General features: G+C 34.2%; 1 protein-coding gene and 1 long non-coding RNA gene across 2 annotated transcripts in view; one reads left to right on the top strand and one right to left on the bottom strand.

Annotated features, from left to right (window-relative positions):
• Nucleotides 1-7,582, bottom strand: part of LOC121380944 (ALX homeobox protein 1-like) — a 58,339-nt gene extending 50,757 nt beyond the window's left edge. Inside the window, exons 1-2 of the mRNA XM_041509989.1 lie at nt 7,093-7,582; nt 4,358-4,677 (exon numbers count right to left, since the gene is read on the bottom strand). Coding sequence (XP_041365923.1) covers nt 4,358-4,677; nt 7,093-7,291 — 519 coding nt within the window. The 5' untranslated portion in view covers nt 7,292-7,582. The remainder of the gene's footprint in view (nt 1-4,357; nt 4,678-7,092) is intronic.
• LOC121380946 overlaps nt 1-21,127 on the top strand; it is a 57,444-nt gene that overhangs the window by 22,650 nt on the left and 13,667 nt on the right. The window lies entirely within an intron of this gene.

Below are 21,127 nucleotides of genomic sequence, written 5' to 3'. Positions count from 1 at the left end.
TATATAAACGTAGTTTGTCTTAAAGGGACATCCCTGAGTTTGCTGCAATTTTAAAGATGTTATCGACTAACAGAGACTTTTTAACGATTGTAATTACAAATCAAATGTGTTTTTCTGCATGAAATATCAGTGGCTGTATATTAAACGTGTTTCTGATTGTTCTAATATTTGTAGTAGGTTAAATTTCATTTTATTTCCTAAAATATATGTTTTCGTACGTACGAAATTATTTGAAGAGAAAATCCAGTTTGGGCTTCTTACAAATATTAAGACGACCAGAAACACATTGAATATACAGACACTAATATTCTAAACAAGAAAATATATTTAATACGTAAGTTTAATCGTAGAAATACTTTATTAGTCGGAAACATCTTACAATGCAGCAAACTCAGGAATGTCCCTTTAATATAAATTCGAAATGGCCATGTATTCTAAAGTGCTCATACATTTCACTGTCAGACGTCTAAAGTCACATCTTATCGATACATGTTCTAAATTAACGGTTATTAAAGGCTCACAAAGTTATAACTTGATACTGTGTTTCCGTAAGAGATAAATCAACCTCCAAGAACCCTTAATACCAAGACTATCACATTGCTTCCACTTACTGAATAGATATCAGATGGTCATGGTCAAACCACTTTTGAAATGACGGAGGCGTAACATGTACAATAAAATACATGTTGTATTAACAGTAATAGAAATGTGACACATGCGGTTATTTTACTTGCCATTCTCCCATCCTACAGACTTGCATCCAATCCGTACAAAATAAATAACATTCTCATACTTAGTATTAAAGGCGCCTTATCACTGTTGCTAGTTTGCTATTTTTACATCTAGCTGTGATAAATAACTAGAAATTAATCTCTTCCTCATATAATGATAGGATAGTAATTAATCAAGAATAACAAAATTGTAATGTGTCGCCACTTGGCGTAAACAGTCGTTTCCTCGAGAATCCTTGGGTAAAATTACCAAGTACATAGAAAATATTCATCGCGTATCCATTAAAATAGTAGCCAGTTATTTGCAAGTATTAACCTGTGACGTGATGTTAATCTGTCTTTCACCCTGATTAGATAAATCAATAATATAAATGTATAAAATACATGTAGTTATACACGAAATTATATGGATGCAAATTTTTGTTGACATGGAATTCAAGGTATAATATTTAAAATATGGTTGGCCATTATGCAACTTTTAGACTGCTGCTTTAAAGCTGAAATCTTGGATCCTCATCCTATAGTATCTTTTACTAGTTAAAATTACAAGCACCACTACAGTTTTAATAAACTCCTGTGTTTTTGCTGAAATCAAATAAAATCAGCATCTGCCTATGTACAATTCACAACACAGATCTGCATTCTGTACTCCAAATGGCTCACCAGAAGTGGTATTTGTAACCCATGTAGACATTAAATAAATTGAGGAAGTAAGATCTATTAGCAAGATATCAGAAAATAAATTCAAAAAATAAATTTTAAAACATTTTTGCGCGCTGTCTCACGCAATTTGTTGCTGTGGAATTCGGAAAATACTCAAATGAACACTGATAGAAGCGGGTTACTACGAATCCATTTTGTCAAAACTGTTGTTTAGTGTGTCCTGGATTACAGGAAAGAAATCTACAGAACACCAAATATTGGTGCTGCAAAAAATAAATCTGGCGATCTATTTTAAAATTCTAGAATACTAAACAAAATACACTCGAAATTGTAACTTTAATAACAAGGCTTTGAGCCATGAGGCTTTGGGTTTTCTGTGGGGGTTTTTCTCTCAACTGTTCCTCTCTTTCCCCTCCCTTTGACGTAAATCCAAATCATCCTTTCCATCACATGTTATTAAATTTCAATACAAAGTGTTGTTAAAAAAACCCAACAAAAACAAAACATTTTCCCACATTCGACTTCTGGATGTGTCAAAACTGTCTCCACTTGTCAAAATACGTTGAAACGGGAGCTGTGTGAAAGTATTAAGCAGATAATCTTTCTTACATCGCGGATTTCTGACTTTCTTCGGCAATTTCCGGATTAGCGAAAGCGTCACCGCTGTCCAAGGGGAATGCTGATAACAGGGTCGTGTTTCACAGACAGGCAATGATTGGCCAAGGGAGGGAGTCCCGGGACAGGGGGATCTATATTACGACGGGAGATGCAATGTCCGACATGGATTGACGCTAGATCTGCGGGGGGTGGCGGACCGCGAGTTAATTCACCCCCCTGGGCGTCTGCTGAGCAGATACAGATGTTAACTTTGTGTTTGATTGACAAGTTCGTTATTTAGTCGTGTGGGTGATTCTTTTTAAAGTGTTGGTTCAGATGTAGCGACAAAAGTGGATTTAATTCAGAAACAATATTATTGTTTAAAACAAATGTTATTTGAATTTAAATTTATAATATTTATGCTTAATTAATAACAAATTAAGCAAATTTTAATTATTTCTTTAAGAAATTGAATCATTAAACCAATTTATTTCTTACAATGATAATAATCATCATCATCGCAATCATAATTTTTATTATTATTGTTATTATTGTTGTTGTTATTATTATTATTATTATTTATTTATTTATAGTTAGTAGTAGTTAGTAGTAGTAGTAGTAGTAGTAGTAGTAGTAGTAGTAGTAGTATTTTATATATAATAGTAATAGTAGTACTTTTTATTATTAATTAAAATTAAAATATCCAGTTCTTTGTATGAAGAAGGACATTTAAAAAATAATTATTTATTTATGTGCTACGTGGTAGAAGCGATTTCAATTACATTTATATCGCTATTATAAAATTAGTTCTCGCCAACAATATGCTAAAAATGTTTATTGATTAAAAATTACTGTAAATATATCGTCGTATATTACGATGGAATAAAACGATAAATATGTAATTTAACGTGTTAACATTATGTTTAGAGGCATTTTATCATTTAGATTCACAAAACAGATCTTATTAATTTCGTATTCATCTATATAAAAAGAGCATATTCCTGAATTCATAATTTAATATTATTTTATTACTTTTAAAATAAATGTATTACAACTGTATTTGTTATAGGTTTTTATTTTATTTGTAATCTTACAGTAATATATATATATAGACATAGACATACACATACAGATACATATACATATACATATACATATACATATACATATATATATATATATATATATATATATATATATACACACACACACATGTATACTATAAATTTCTTGACTTCACAATACTGTTCGTATAGAACCCATAATTATGTTGTTTTGTGTGGAGTGGGGTTTTTGTGTGTATGTGTCTTTTACTTCTTTGTTTTTGTTTTGTTTTAATGTATTTCAAATATACTATATATATATATTTGAAATACATTAAAACAAAACAAAAACAAAGAAGTAAAAGACACATACACACAAAAACCCCACTCCACACAAAACAACAATAACAACATAAATATAACTTATATCTTATAACTTATGAAAATAGTTTTTTAAGGAGTCATACACAAATATAAGCACGCGTACACTTTACTTCATAACAACATATGTATGGTAATAGCATTATATTGTTTAAATTTTTGGCATGTAAATTAATGTTTTGCTTCCAGTAAACGCAATGACTGAACCGACTTCCAATCACAAACACTTTTTTTTTTGCTCTTGTGTATTAGTGTCAAACTCAATAAATTAAAACTGTTATACACTTGTTACAAACAGTCGTGTTTCCCTGACCAGTAAAGAACGATTTAATGTCATCAATTAATTAATTAATTGATTAATAAATAAATAAAAGTATCTATAAAAAATATACTGGCTCTAATGTGTTTTTTCTAATTGTGTATTTGTTTGTATTTGAATCGTAAGAAGATAATGTTTTAACTTAATTTAACATTGTTGTTCGTTAATATTATCACCAATACATACATGCACATAGGGTTGAGGAATGGTAATTTTAAATTATAAACTTTTTTGTGCTTGTTTGTTGTTGGGCGGGGTGTTTGTTTTTTCTGTGATTGGTTTAAGTATGCTTTGCTAAAAGTCAAATTTTATCTACATTTGTAAACACATGTTTACCTCTTTTTTTGCAAAATATAACCTAAAAAGTCAAAAACATAAAAACAAAAAATGTATTCTAAATTAGAATTGTTGAACCTTAACTCTAACAATTTTTACACACATTTTTTCTGAGGTTTTAAGATTTGTTGTAGTTGTTATTTTCTTAGGTTTTTGGGGGGATGGGGGGGGGGGGGGGGGTTTGTATGGTTTTGGTGTTGTTGTTGTTTGTTTTGTGTTGGGGATTTTTTGGGGGGCGGTGTTGTTTTTTCTCATCAATTGACAACTATTATTTCAAATTGTCCTACCTGCACCCTGGCCTCTGTGAGACTGCACCTGAGCGCGAGCTGCTCTCGCGCATATACATCCGGGTAGTGCGTCTTCTGGAAGACCCGCTCCATCTCCTCCAGTTGGTAGCTCGTGAACGTCGTGCGGTTCCGCCGCTTCTTCCGCTTCTGTTCGGCGCTGTCATCGCCGTTGTCCTGTGACGTGTTGGCCTCGTCCAGGCTGTGTTCAGTGTCGCTGACGTCGCCGTGAGAGTCGTCGAGGTTTTCCGGGGACAGTTCGCTTTTCAAACTCGATATCTCGCCGTTCATCGTCGTTTTCGAATCACAACAGTCGGGAGAGTCTAAAAATCATATATATGTATATAATCATATATAATCATTACATGTATATAATCATATATAATCATTACATGTATATAATCATATATAATCATTACATTTAAATAATTTTGACATTAATAGTAATGGTTAATTTCTTAATATTTTATCCTCAGAAGGGAACAACTGCTATCAATATATATATATATATATATATATATATATATATATATATATATATATATTTATATGTGTGTGTATGTGTGTGTGTGTGTGTGTGTGTGTGTCAGTATGTCTGAGTCTGTATATATACATATACAATATTATTATATATGTATATATAGATATAGATATACATATACATATACATATATATATATATATATATATATATATATATATATATATATATATATATATATATATATATATATTTATATGTGTGTGTATGTGTGTGTGTGTGTGTGTGTGTCAGTATGTCTGAGTCTGTATATATACATATACAATATTATTATATATGTATATATAGATATACATATACATATACATATATATATATATATATATATATATATATATTCAATTATACATACATATATAATACATACATACATACATACATATATACATACATGCGTACATGCATACATGCATACATGCATACATACATACATACAAATGTATATCAAGATCAAGTAAAAAGACACATTTGAAAAAATAAATTATTTGTGAATTGAGTAACTTGTGTGGTATGTTCAGAAAGCCGTTTATGTCTAGTTTTCAAAACTGTTTACTATTCTTATATACATGCATATACCAAGTCATTCAAACGTTATGCATATTTTAACGAGTCGCATTGAAGATTTCAACAAGGGTCGCCGTTTCTCAAAAATATATATATGTTTTAAAATCAATCAAGAATGATTTAAAAGACATATTTAACAACTTCAAATAGCACAACACACTTGATATATTTAACTGGATTTGTTCACTTTTAAATATTTACCGTTCGCTCCCTTACCGGAAAACAAAATGTTTCAATTTTTTACATTAAAACAAATATCTTTGTTTTTTAATCCACATGATCAACTAATGGCTTGGAAATATTAATAACTTATAACTTTTTTAATCATATAAATTTAATCATTGTGACTAATAAAAAAGTATAAGATATAAATATAAAAATTACAAGTATAAAAAAGGATGATAAATGTAGAGAATCTAAATACAATAATATTATTGGTTATAGATATAGAAATGCAATGTAGAAATAGAAATCGATATAAAAATATGTTTTAAATACAGATTTATAATTTATATCCTTGCTATTATTTCTTCAGTTAATATTTTAATTAATTTTCCTTTAGAGTAAAATTGATGTAATGTGATACAAAATTAAACTTTTAATGTCGAGTTTTAAGTTTTATCTATTATGTAACATTTTTTAATTGCTATAAAATTCATTATATAATTTTCCCTAATAGTGTGTGTGCATATGAATTTCTTAAAATTATAGACATATGATTTAAATTAATAAAGACATAATTAATTGAGGGAAATAATTAGCACTGTATTAAATACACCTTGAAATGTTGGCATTGCTATATTTTTATTTTAAAAACTGTGTACAAAATCCAGATACAATTTCTCAGGTGATCCGTCATTGTTATCACTGATTTTCGAGTAATTGCTGCTCGCGAGCTCTAACTATACTCTGGCCTGTCGTGTTAACATTCTGTCGTGCAGATATCAAACCTTCGTTTGGAGACTACCTCTCAACACGTAATCACAAATTCACCCATCAAGATTTCCTCTCTTCTGGCATCCAAGAACAGTGGGTCGGGCCAGGCGCCAAATTTGCCCTTAACGTGTTATGTTTAAGATAAGCCGAGAAATAACGACTATGATTTTAGATAGTAACCGATAATAAACGAGAATCACTGAGATACTTCTCCAATAATTCCGACTGTAAGCATTGAATAATATTACAACTTTTGAGATTATGTAATAAGAGCTATGGCTTTTAATAAATTCCAGAATTTCTATTCAACGTTATAGTCAAGTTAATCAACCATCTACGTATGGCCTTTACGGCAACTGTGTTCTTAATGCAGGTTAAACAGCATGTGGGTATGGGATGGTACTCTACTGTGGAATCGGAAAGACTTTGCTCTAATACTTTTAAGATACAAGTCAGTATTTACATTCAGCACGCTTTCATTGCTCTGAAGTAATAGAGTCTTTGGCCTGAAAAATATCCAGTACACTAGTCGTCCCTAGACACTCCCGCCCCTTATCATACCCCCATGGTAACCAGTATAATATTTAATGATCTGGAAGAAACGTATGATGGCATTACTTAGGATAGTCCGCTCCTTAATAGAGATGATCGCTTACATATATAATATAATGTTTTTCTCTTTGATTGGAAAACTTACCCTTTGCTAGATCTTCGTGTCGTCTCTTACCCAGTATGTCGTCAATAGAATGTTGATTGTATCCCGTTGATCTTTGAACTTGTTCAAGAATTTTGCTAGGAGTTTGCAGAAAATCGTCGGTGCCGCCCGAGGCCTGAATTCCAATAGCGAAATTATCAAACACTTTTTCAGACTTCATGAACGCCGAAGCAGCCGACATAACGAGAGAAGTTTTAAGAAAACCAAGGCCGAAACTTTTTAACAACTTTGTTAATAAGTTAATATCCTCCAATGTGCCGGCCACTGCTGCTAACCCTATCCAGTTTCAGGCAATTCCAGAGGCAACTTTGGTCTACGTTCGTATTACCGCCAGTGGCAGGAACCCGCCCACCGACTCATGAATATTCATGAGATATTTTTTCTCCCAATGGCTCCGTGGTTTGTTTTCATGTTGAGCATTAGTGCTAATAACGAGCAATTTCAGAAAGTTTTAGAATTCGGCGATAAAGCCGGAAAGATGGAAGCGATATTAGCAGAAACACAATACATATGAGTTTCTAGTGTTTACTAAACAGCGAGTCTTGCTTTGGAATGAGAGAGGGTGGAGATTTATTCCTGTGTTGGTTGAGATGTGTGTGTTTTGTCTGTTGGAGGCACCAGAAGAAGTTAACTGTAATCTTCAGCGCCAAGTAGAAGATAATATTTCTGGGAAAATCTCCCACTCACAGACTTGTGAATGAAAATCACTTTCACTAAATACTTTAGAAAGAATTCTAAGTTGTAAGCATTCATCACATTTCGAAAATTGTTCTAAATAGATGCTATGCTGTAATTAATTTTAGATTTAAGAACTACTGTCACTAGGATGTAGGACAACCATGTCATAGATAGTATTTAGTGTTGTTTTGTTTCTTTTGATTTCTTTTCTTCTTTGTGTGTGTGTGGGGGGGGGGGGGGGGGTTCGTTGGGGTATTTTGGGGTTGTTGTGTTTTTGTGGGGGGGGGTTGAGGGGAGTATGTTTCGGGGTTTTTTTTGTTTGTTTTTTTATTATTATTATTATTATTATTACTTGTTTTTTGTTGTTGAGGGGTTTGGGCGTGGGTTTTATGGGTTTTTTGTTGTTGTTTTTGTTGTTGGTGGTGGGGTGGGGTTTGGTTGTTGTTGTTGCTGTTATTATTTATTTATTTATTTTTTGGAGGGTTGAAATCTTAGCTGATTATTCTTTATTATACTTGTTTCCTTGGAAAGACACACAATTTTCTGTACATTTCGATTCGCCAACCTACCATCATTTTCTTCTTCTAATAAAACTGGCAAGAGACCATTTTCTGTCATCAAGGACAACTGCCGTCGACTGGGTTTTGTCGTCGGGTGGTAACGAATGGCATCTACCGTATGCATGTACAACATCTAAAGTACAAGGGGGAAATGTTTCAGAAAAGATAAGAAAACAGATAGAACAACAATAAACGAAGAAAGGAAGACAAAAAGGAATTAATTAATTATTAAAAGGAAGAACAAAACATCACCATGGTGCAATTAAAATATATTATTTAAGTAATTTCTATACTAAGTAATTAAACAAAAAACGTTAAATGTTTTAGTAGAAATATTACGTTTTTCATTTTTAAGTATTATTTCCTCATAGAGCAAGTGATGAAAGAGCCCAGGTTTGTTATGTTAATTCAGTTTACTAATTTATATAATTTACATAAAACGTTAGAAAGTGTCCTGTGTTTGCTGTCATTGTATATTTCCGACTGATACAGCCTTTTTAACGACTAAAACTAGGCCTTCATATTAATTTTTTTTTTTTTTTTTGCATGTAACTGTCTGTATAATTAATGTGTTTCTGGCCGTCATAATATTTGTAACTGGATTTCATCTTCCAATAATTTCGTACGTACGCAAACAATATATATTAAGAAATGAAATGAAGATTGAGCTATTACAAAACGTTACGACGATTAACTCAAGAATATTAAAATTGTAATCTGATGCCACTTGGTGTAAACTGTGGTTTCCTCAAGTACATGTAATTTGTTTTATTGTACAACCATTACAAAAGCAGCCAGGTCTTTGCGAATACATTTATTTACCAAAAACATACAGTTTATAGGCATAACATAGACATGCGCATATTATTTACAGACTATAATGATGTTCACAGACGGGGGATGATAAACATATAAACGAATATTACCTTGTTTGCCTATAACAGATGTGAAGTTTACCTTTATTTAATAATACATTATACTTACAAATATATACATTTCATTTTTACATGTGATTTGTACTGTATTGGGTAGCATTAATAAATACAAAATGTACATAGTTTAATCAACTGTTCTGTGTTTTCAATTAACAACAGTTGAATTAATTTAAAAGTTGATGTTTTATTATAAAAATATGTTTTATTGTATCTGCCTCTTACAATACTGTACAACGGGCAGACTATGATAAAATGGTATTCGTCTTCTACATTTATATTACAACGAAAAACGATTCTATCATTTCATTCTGTATACTAGTAATATAGAGATGCATTTCAAAATCAGAAAGTCATAGCATTAACCTCTTGGTCATCCTTATTGGAGTTTGCAGTCTTATAAATTCATAATTAATGGTAAATTATTTGGATGCATATTTTCTAATTAAAGATGTAATCTTTGCATTTCGCAAAAAAAATATGTTTCGTTAATATGTATCTTTGGAACAGCCACTTTAAATAATGTAGCAATATGGTGAGGCCAAATTGCAACTTTAATCGCTTAGTGTTTTGTTATTGCTGAATATTTCACATTTTCAGACATTATCGTCACTGGAATTACAAACACTAATATTCATAACAAATAAATGTATTTAACATTTAATATTAATCATTAAAAATACTACATTAGTCAGGGGCGGGATTTAGCTCAGTCGGTTGAGTGCTCGCTTGAGGTGCTTGCGTCGCAGGATCGAACCACCTCGGTGGATCCATTCAGCTGATTGGGGGTTTTCTCGTTCCAACCAGTGTTTTCCAGCCTGTGGGAAAGTGCATATAAAAGATCCCTTGCTACATTAGAAAAAAATGTAGCTGGTTTCTGATGACTACGAATTACCAACAGCCGACGATTAATTAATCGATGTGCTCCAGTGGTGTCGTTAAACAAAACAAACATTAGTCGGCAACATCTTAACAATAGCAGTAAAGTCTTCTTAATTAGTGAACTAGTCATTAAAATATATTTAGAAGATTAAGCTTCAATTCTATACCGCATTTCGTAACTTGTTTCCGTTCAAATATATATATATATATATATATATATATATATATATATATATATATATATATATATATATATATATATATATATATGGAGAATATAATTTGATAAAAATGCTTGGCTGTTAATACCGTTATTTTATGTTGTATTAATTTCGTTCAGTCGAGTTCGTTACTTGGTTGTAAAAGTTATCAGTTTGCCAAATCCATTATCCTACGATTTAAATTATAAGTGAGATTTAAAAAGGTAAACAACATAATACTTTAATTAAAGGTTTAAAGTCTATAAACCGGCCTCGGTGGCGTAGTGGTTAAGCTACCGGACTACAGGCTGGTAGATACAGGGTTCGCAGCCCGGTACCGGCTCCAACCCAGAGCGAGTTCTTAAGGGCTCAATGGGTAGGTGTAAGGCCACTACACCTTCTTCTCTCTCACTAACTACTAACCAACTAAGAACTAACCACTGTTCTGGACAGACGGCCCAGATAGCTGATGTGTGTGCCCAGGACAGCGTGCTTGAACTTTAATTGGATATAAGCACGAAAATAAGTTGAAATGAATAAAGTCTATAGTCGAGCTACTGGCTGTCCAATACAACTATTAATGGTTAAGGGTTTGTGCGTGATAAACATCAAGGTTACAATCAACAGGTGGGGATGGAACAGAGTTTTAACCCTTCCACCTTCACACACACCACTAAAAATGCATGTTTAGTTTAGAACATTATTGCGTCTATCACACGAACGGACTATCTCTCAGACATAAACAAGGTCACACAATCATTGCGCCATTAAGATTTGTAAAATAGTTTCACTGATCGGTGTTAAAGTAGAGACGCCATTCGTTTTGAGTTGCTGGATTTTTCAAATAAGATTGCTTTCCCTCTTAAACATTTATATGTGTCACATTCATCTGAATATTTCTGAAAAGAAAACACATAATGCCAATATTTTTGAAACATATAATAATATGAATTTTTTATTTTATTCTGAACAAACATTATTGTATCCTAAAGATACAGTTAATATACAATTAATTAATAAAGAAAATAATAATGTTGTAAAGTGTCCTATATGTTTCAGATGTTTTCGATGATACTGATTACGAACACACAAAAAACAATCATTTGAAGATAACTTCCCTAGTTTCTATAATCGGGTTGTGTTGCCTTGGTTTTCTTTGTTTTAAACCATATTGAAAACAAATAATACTGTTTAATATTTCTATGCTTATCTCAGTAATATAAAGTGATTTTACCCGCATTAGTTCTAAAAATTACTTTGATAATCATCATATACAAACTTTTGCGTCTGAAATAGAGCGATGATTTTGTTCAATGTGTTTTTGTTTGGGTTTTTTTTTTTTTTTTTTTGTTGTCTTTTTTTTTTTGGAGGGGTGTCTTTTTTTTTTTAGAGGTGTTTTGTTGTTTTTTGTTTTGTTTTTTTAAGGTTTTAGGGTTTTGTGCAGCGATACGGTTTTTACCGCGGATAACGGTTTTGTCGTTCAGATTTGTACTGTCTTTCTAACTCTGATACGCATTAAAGAGATCAGTGATGTTTTCTTTTCTTTGTTTTCTTTTCTTTAACGACACCACTAGAGCACATTGATTTATTAGTCATCGGCTATTGGATGTCAAACATATGGTAATTTTGACACGGTCATAGAGATGAAACCCGCTACATTTTTCCATTTTATCTTTTATGTGCACCATCCCACAGACAGGATAGCACATACCACGGCCTTTGATTTACCAGTCGTGGTGCACTGGCTAGTGCGCCAGTGATGTATTCACGACTGAACTATATTGTGATATTTTACTATTATAATAATTATGTTTATCACCGTGCCAAATATATTATCAAGAAAACTAAAATCAGTATATTGGGGTCATTGCTTCATAACACGACAAATGACGCATTTGTTGCCAATAACTTTCCTTTTGGGTAAAACTAAACGAATAATCCATTTGGAAAAAAAAAGAGAATCCGAAAAAAAAGGCTAAAACGTATTAGAACGGTTGGTGGAGTGTTTTGGACTTATCTGTCGGTGTTGTCGGAGGGTTGTCGCTTCATTTCAGGGGGTTATTTGTTTTTGTTTTTGTGGGTTTTTTATTTTTTTTACTTCAGTTATAATTTCAGGTTACAAAGAAATAAAATGAAAACACATATATATATATATATATATTACTTTAAATAAGTGTATAAATCATACTTATAATACGTATACATTATAAAAACAAGTTTATTCTGTTTTTGACACACCTCTTCCATTGCAAATCTCTACATTTGTATATCGATTCCCTTGTAGTGTACAACTTGACGCCAAATATTTTTTTCTAAAATACACTAGATCCACAGAAGATGGACAGTGTAACAAATTGACTCGATTTCAAAGCTACTTTAACCGCGTGAGAAGTGATGAGTCACATTAACATATAAATAAACACGAAAGAAAGGCTACAATAATAATCCTCTTAGTTTATACTGGAATGTTCGGTGTATCGGATTGTCAGAGCGCTGTTTAGACAATTGGCAGCGCTTCGTATTCAGCGACATCTAGCGGCCGTGTTTAGACATTTGGTCGCTCTACTTCTGGCGTGTTTATATACGTGATGGTCATGAGTACAGTGTATCATACATAGTAAGACATATGGATACATTCGAATCGATATATGGACATTTTGGCATAGGAATATTTTCTTTTTTAAACCGCTTTGATTTTTAATAAACGAAATGGTACATTTCATTTTAACTTATTTTCGTGCTTATATCCAATTAAGGTTCAAGCACGCTTTCCTGGACACACACCTCAGCTATCTGGGCTGTCTGTCTCCTGGCAGTGGGTTAGTTGTTAGTGGTTAATAGTTAGTGAGAGAGAACTGGGTGTAGTAGTCGTACACTTATCCAATGAGTCGTTAAAACTCGCTCTGGGTGGGAGCTGGTACAGGGCTGCGAACCTACCATCCTTAAGTCTAATGGCTTAACCACGACACCACCGAGGCAGGTAAAATGGTACAAAGGAGTAACATTAAATCCTAAAAGTTAAAAATATCATGCAAATCGGTTAGAAATGACATGTAAATCGGTTAGAAATGACATGTAAATCGGTTAGATATGCCATGTAAATCGGTTAGAAATATGTAAATCGGTTAGAAATAATTATCATGTAAATGTGATAAAAATGTCATATAAATCGGATGATATTTTCACTCCACAAGACATTTTCATAACTAGCTTGGTGGCTTTTTTCGTTCATCTGTGAGTTTAATATTGTCAAAATGGAGGCTCAATACTGATGGTAATTGTTTTACTAATTCGATAATTTAATTTATCGCTTGTATCTTACTTTGACCAAGGCCTTTTTATTTTCTTATTCAAGTCATTTAATCGCACGTCATATACATTTTTGTTGTTGGCAACAACTCGATCGTTATAAGCAATGTAATGTACTTAAAGGCATACTGTCACAGATTTAAGGAACTTATTTCTCTAAAAATGGATAATAAGTAAAAATTACAGTAACTGTTGGAAACCAAATCTAGCTATCTAGTAACTGAACCATGATGGAGTGAAATCCATGTCATCCCTCTCGGCAATTTTAGTTTTTGAATTATGGACCATTGCCATAATTCAATTTTTTTTTTTAAATGTCATTAATAAATGGAGTATGGTGGTTATGAAAATGGTTGAATAAAGTACATTTAGGGATAAATCAAATTATATTTGTTCAGGTAATACTTTGTTAGACCATTAAATAGATCAGTGGTCTGTGACAATATGCCTTTAATAGCATGTACAGAATACAAGACTAGTCTCTAGTTGCATGGGTGCGATGGATCGCAAAACGGTTTTCTCTTATCCCAACCAGTGACACATCAAAGGCCATGACTATGGTAAAATGCACAGAAAATATGTCTTGGTGTTTTTCGGTAGTAACCTCTGTTGCTAACTCTCTGTCGCTGTGTGTGTGTGTGTGTGTGTGTGTGTGTGTGTGTGTGTGTCTCTCTCTCTCTCTCTCTCTCTCTCTCTCTTCTCTCTCTCTCTCTCTCTCCCTCCCTCCCTCTCTCTCTCTCTCTCTCTCTCTCTCTCTCTCTCTCTCTCTCTCTCTTCTCTCTCTCTCTCTCTCTCTCTCTCTCTCTCTCTCAAGTATCAAATGCTGAATGCGATTGTTTTGACTGTAATAATACAAAGTCGTCAGCTAATTGCTATTCAGTATCATTCGATCCCAAATCAGCGTGAACACATAGGTACTGCTCTTCTCTACCGCAAACCATTGTAGTCAGCCATACCCCCGTGTCAGCCACATACCCCACCGCACTCCCACCCCACCCCTTAATTCTCCTGTTAGCTAGTCAACAGGACCAGATATATATTCCCGGAAATATGGATTCTGTTTGGCATTTAAAAAACTATCAGTTACTCTAAATGCCTTGATTCTCGTGTATACACAAAACGTTAGCGGTTCTGCGGGAACGGCGTAGCTCGCTGCCTATCCTACACGGAAGGTGTTTTTTCAACAATGCAATAATAACAAAAGACTTATGCTGTTAATAAAATGTGTTTAGAGGAACTTTGAGCAAAACCCAACACCCATTGAACGCGGCGTTGGCCTGACTAGCAAATGGTAGGGGTACTGCCCGCCACGTCTTCCCAACATGCCAACTATGTGATTCTTTGCCCACTGTCTATATATCTGCCAGTACTCGACATTCTGTAATAATCTGCAAAGTCAATAAGGACTAGTGTTCAACACGTGGGGGTACGTGCGCGGCGCGGTCTCTTTAAGCAGTAAATGCACGCTAGGAGGCAGCACTGTTCTGCGTGTCACTTCCTTTATTCTGGCTTCCGAAATCTCTCCATTCTCGTTGCCAGGGTAATTTTAAAGCAAACACCATCACGTGCAGGGGTTTGGGTATCCCTCGAAGTGTATATTATTTTTTATTAATATTTCGTGTACTTTGGCAGTGATTAGACGTTTTCTCTCCTCCTCCGCTAGAGAACGAGATTCGTGCGCGTGCGCCTTCACGTGCAGAACATGCCGTCTAAACACAAAAGAGCGCCAGAAAATACAGATGACTTCTGCAATGAAAGCAAAGTAGAGTTTTCAGTATTTTCGGTTCTCATTGTTTCAGTGTTGTTATCGCTGTCCTTTGTTGATGTACAGCTGTATAATTAAAGAGATAAACAAATTATTGTTTGTTATATTTAAATGATGGGGGAGAGGGTGCTGTGTATGCATGGTGTCATCTAAAATTCGTATGAGTCAAAGTCTTTTCGGGTTGGGTTTTTTTAGTGTTCTCTCTCTCTCTCTCTCTCTCTCTCTCTCTCTCTCTCTCTCTCTCTCTCTCTCTCTCTCTCTCTCTCTCTCTCTCTCTCTCTCTCTCTCCTCCCTCCCTCCCTCCCTCCCTCTAGGTTTGAGGGTCCAATATGACATCAGATATAACATTTCGTGCCTTGTTCAAGCCAGTATGGATACAATTTATTTAAAAAAATTAAAATTATCTAATTAATTATAAAAGCAATAAAATAAAGGCAACCCCAACAAGAAAAGAAAGACAAATTTCCATTTAGTTTAATTATATAAAAGTATTCCCTTTGAATCCCAGTGGGTTTTGGGGGCGGGACATAGCCCAGTGGTAAAGCGCTTGCTTAATGCGCGGTCGGTTTAGGATCGATCTCCGTCGATGGACCCATTGAGCTATTTCTCTTTCCAGCCAATACACCACGACGTATATTAAAGGCCGTGGTATGTATTACCATGTTTGTGGGATGGTGCATATAAAAGATCTCTTTCTGCTAATCGAAAAAAAGTAGCCCATGAAGTGGCGACAGCGAGTTTCATCTCTCAATATGGCCCTTAACCATATGTCTGACGCCATATAACCGTAAATAAAATGTGTTCAGTGCGTCGTTATATAAAACATATCTTTCTTTTTTCACAATAAGTTTTGTGTTTTAATCTATCAATGACTTCTAGCTACAGAACATTATAATGTTTTGGCTTCGTTTTGTTAAAGGAGACCGGACACCAAAAGACATGTAGTGTGTAATGGATTAAGTTAGCGTCAAAGACCGCATTACTTAAACGCCCGGCTCGCTACGAGGTACCGGTCAGCTGCGCGTCTTACGTTTGGGGTAAAAACAGAAGTGGGCGAGATTATGCATAGATCTGAACGAAAGCGAGGCAATACGTCATCGGTGAGAGTTACCACGCAATACCGGTACACGTGTTGATTCTTTGGTTGTGACTTTTAGTCGTCTTTTGTTTTTTTGTCTCCAGGTTTATCGGAAATTTAATTTAGAAGATAATTAGTGTTATTATATACTGTCGACGTAATTATATGATGGTTAACTGCGTAGTGTTTAACTGCAACAGTAACAGCAATGCATCCCAAGAAACGGCCAACATCATGGTTTCGATTTCAAAAAAAAAAAACGAAAGTTGTTTTAAAACATGATGGACGCATTATTGTCGTCGAATGGGCTTTACACCAACTAAATACAGCAGGTTATGGTACATTTACAATGTGAAAATTAAAACAAGTATGTACTTAAGATATACATTAAATAAAGGTATTGCAATTTGTTCATATACGAATATTTAAACTTCACATTTATTTACCTATAATTACAAAATTAATTTTCACCGACAGCCCATAACGACTCCATACTAACGTCTCTTGATCTAGTTGGTTTGTTAACCTCATAATAAAACACCTTCAAAACGTGAATTATTACGTTAGTTAACAATGTTTATCGTCAGTTCAGTATATTGTCATTAAAATTAAAATGCTAACACTTTGGCAGGAACAACATATGTACTCTGGTCAGAAGGAATGATGGTTAAATAATTTTAAAGCTAGTGTCGATTATTAAAGCATAATAAAATTGTACTTTTCAATGCGTTCTGTATGTCATATTAAAAATACTCTACACCAAATGATTATTTTAATACCTACCCTGGGTTTCTGCCAGAGGGTGCGGAGGGTAAACTTATATGTATGTACTAAAAAATCGCAGAAATTAATGTGTGTATGTATATATATATATATATATATATATATATATATATATATATATATATATATATATATATATATATATATATATATATATATATATATATATATATATATACACACATATATATAATGTTTGATTTTTTCGACTGTTACCATAAAATAATATAATTAATCACTTTTGGAATCTAGCAATTTAATGCAAAATTAACAATAGTTACCACATGGAATAAGCATCATATATTATTTTGTTTTACCTGTAATATATTTGACCTGTAATATATTTTCATCAGGACTTCCTTCTTCCTCAATGAATGATTAAAGAAAATAACACTGGATATATTGTAATTATTTTTATTTTATTCCAATATATAACAAATGTGTTTTATGTCAGTATGTGGAGCAAACTACCTGAAACAGTTGGTTTGAAATCCTAAAGATAAAAGGAAGTGTGTGTGTGGGGGGGGGGGGGGGGGGGGGGGATACAGTCTCTAGTGAGGGATACAAACTAGATTTTTTATCTTAATATCATCTTTATTTATGCAAAGTAGTGAAAATTTAAAACATACATTTTCTTCCTAGAGTGTGTGATGGAGAACAAGCCCCTAGGCCCGCTCCTCCCCAGTTCCTACGGGCCTGTTGTATTTTATATTAATAAATGCAAAAACTACATAATAATATTGTCGATAAGACATATTAGTTGTAAAGTGATTGTCAGTATGTGGCAACAGTATATTTTCCAACATTTCTGTGTTTCTGTACCCGGCTGTGGACAGTTTCGGCAGACTGGTAACACATTTTCTTAATAATTAAAAATACACGGTTTTACCAAACACATTAAAACTTGGAGGGTAACTAGTTAAGAGAACAAAGTTTTTTTATTAAATTATTATATCTTGCTTTGGTGAGGAGGGGACGCTTTTTGCAAATTTGCGAGATCGGCCTCTGGAATATCCACTGACGTGTCATATTTACATCTATGCTGAACAAGATTTATGATGAAATATTATTACATTTTGTGTGCTTTTCTTCTAATTAGGTCCATTTGCTTCAGTTTACATTAAAAATGTCATAAAAAATTATGTTTTAAAAAATGCTTCTATGCTAGTCTATGACCATGTGGCTTCCTCGTCTTCGTCGGCAGTTGATTCATCAAAATTTTCGTCTAAGACAACATTTCCAGGATTAGGGACAAAGTCTCTGATAAGTGGTTCAAACTGGTACGTTTTGATGCCATTAGCACAAGCTGGACACAATTCTTCGTCACTCGAATCGCTAAGTTCGTCCATGCTGCTTGGTAGTTTCTTCAGTTTTCCTCTCATCGATGACGTCACGGGTCTAGCTCATCAATTGTCGACAGTTTTCGGTAAACATCGGAGATCGGCGAAAAAAAAACCCCAACCAAGTCTGGCACGCTTAACTTAGTCAACAAGGAGAGCGCGGTAGTTGCGTGTTGTGGTTTATGACGGCAAACAATTCATTACGCCGTATATATGATTTGGTGTCCGGTCTCAGTATACATATTCACTATTTTTCATAAAATGTCCCCAGGCATTGCTTGCTGCTGTGCAAGGTTGTAGCTAATACTTTCCCACTGAATGGGAGTGAGGATATTGCCTGTATTATTTTTGAGTTGTTACTAGTATACTGTATATCAATAATGTATATCAATAGAAGCTCATGTCTATTTTTCATCATTAATAACATTAAAAATAATTATTACAATAATGCAGATTTATTCTCGTAGTAAACTGAACGGCAAAAGGACATTTTAGGCCCATGTTGACACTCTGTTTAACGAATTAAGTTTATAATTTTAAAACATGTACACCGTATATTGAAATATGTACGTTATTTTTGTTGTTCAGTATATATAAGGGCTGTCCAGAACTGCTCACAGGCGTGGACAAGAGGCATATGTTATGTTAGGTGGGATTGCAACATCATTTGATCCATGAATACATGGTTTACATAAAACTTAATTTTGGATGGTGAGTATATTAAAATCGCAGACCCTTTGTTAAATCGTTGAAAATGGACACTAAGTTTGGTTACAAACCTGTAGCATATTTGGATAAAATTAAAATAGATTGTAATAATAGTCTGTGTGATTTTGAAACTTGGAAATACCCTTAAATATAAACTAGAGCTTATCTCCGTAAACGTTACTTCTCAGAGGTGCATGCGTTTTTAAAAATATGAAGAAAAAATGCTTTTCATGGTGTTAGAAACACCAGGATGACAAGAAACACCTCGAATGTACGAATATGGATAATCTAAACGATAAAATCTAAGTAATGTCTGATTTCAAATATCAGAAACGGACCGGCCTCCGTGGCGCAGTGGTTAAGCCATCGGACTACAGGCTGGTAGGTACTGGGTTCGGATCCCAGTCGAGGCATGGGATTTTTAATCCAGATACTGACTCCAAACCTTGAGTGAGTGCTCCGCAAGCCTCAATGGGTAGGTGTAAACTACTTGCACCGACCAGTGATCCATAACTGGTTCAACAAAGGTCATAGTTTGTACTATCCTGCCTGTGGGAAGCGCAAATAAAATATCCCTTGCTGCCTGTCGTAAAAGAGTAGCCCATGTGGCGACAGTGGGTTTCCTCTAAAAAAAAAAAAAAGTGTCAGAATGACCATATGTTTGACGTCCAATAGCTGATGATAAGATTAAAAATCAATGTGCTCTAGTGGCGTCGTTAAATAAAACAAACTAATCAGAAACGGCTCTGATAATGAAAAATAGGCCGTAGCAGGCTCGTAAGAACGTTATCTGGACTGGAGGGGCACAACCTCTAATGGAGGTCATAGTCAAAACTAAACTAAAACGAGCACTGCCTATATTCTGGTGGCAATAAATCTTTTAAAAAACCCCACAAAAAACAAACAACCCAGCAACAACAACAAAGCACCTTGTGTTTTTTGGGAAAGTTATCCGTCCTTAGCACCCCGCTGGTTATGTCACTGGACTCCACATAGGTTCCTGCCACATTACACGGATTTTATAGAGGCACAGACCATATTTTTATCTTTATTTATATTGAGTTGAACACAAAACGTACATTAGTGTTATATTAGTAGTGTCCTCCCCCGGTTCCCAGGGGCCTGCGTAGTTTTTAAAACTAGGGCCTTTCAGTTTAACCCCCGCCCCCAAACCCAACATTTTATCCATTCTCGAACAAGCCTTGGCTATATGATCGGTAGTTTTAAATTTCATTGGCGTAGGAACCGGGGAAGCAAGGAGGCATGTGCCCCCCCCCCCCCCCCCCCACTTTTCAGATATTTTGCTTTATATTTGCTTTATAATAGTGTAAAAGTGTGTAATTATAAAAGTGTGGTCCCCCCTCCCCCTATTTTTTGGCACTTTCCTACGCTCGTGAGTTTTAATGGTGATTAACAATGGGTTATGGTGGGAGTAACTGTCCATCTCGCCGCCACTTACTATCTACAATACTACTGTATCGTCTAAAATTTGGCAGACGTGTCGTACTTTAGCCATGCCGCCTGTTGACAGCGCACGTGTTTGGCACGATCCAGCCATTGTTTTGCCACGCACTGCACTGGCAGTCACAACACATCATCAACTAATAGACGGGGTGCCATCACACATAATCATCTCATACCCTAACATTTCTATGATCTGTTACAGGCTGTGTTACCACTGTGGAATAGGATACATCTAATGGTAACTTTGTGACTGGTAGTTTTATGTCGTAAGTTAGGTTTTTTATTGAGGCTGATCAAGAGTTAATATTGGCCTCTAGA

Source organism: Gigantopelta aegis, chromosome 9, assembly GCF_016097555.1.
Source record: "Gigantopelta aegis isolate Gae_Host chromosome 9, Gae_host_genome, whole genome shotgun sequence".
NCBI classification, from domain to species: domain Eukaryota; kingdom Metazoa; phylum Mollusca; class Gastropoda; order Neomphalida; family Peltospiridae; genus Gigantopelta; species Gigantopelta aegis.
The sequence above is the reverse complement of the archived record's forward strand: the minus strand, read 5'-3'. Positions and strand labels throughout refer to the sequence as shown.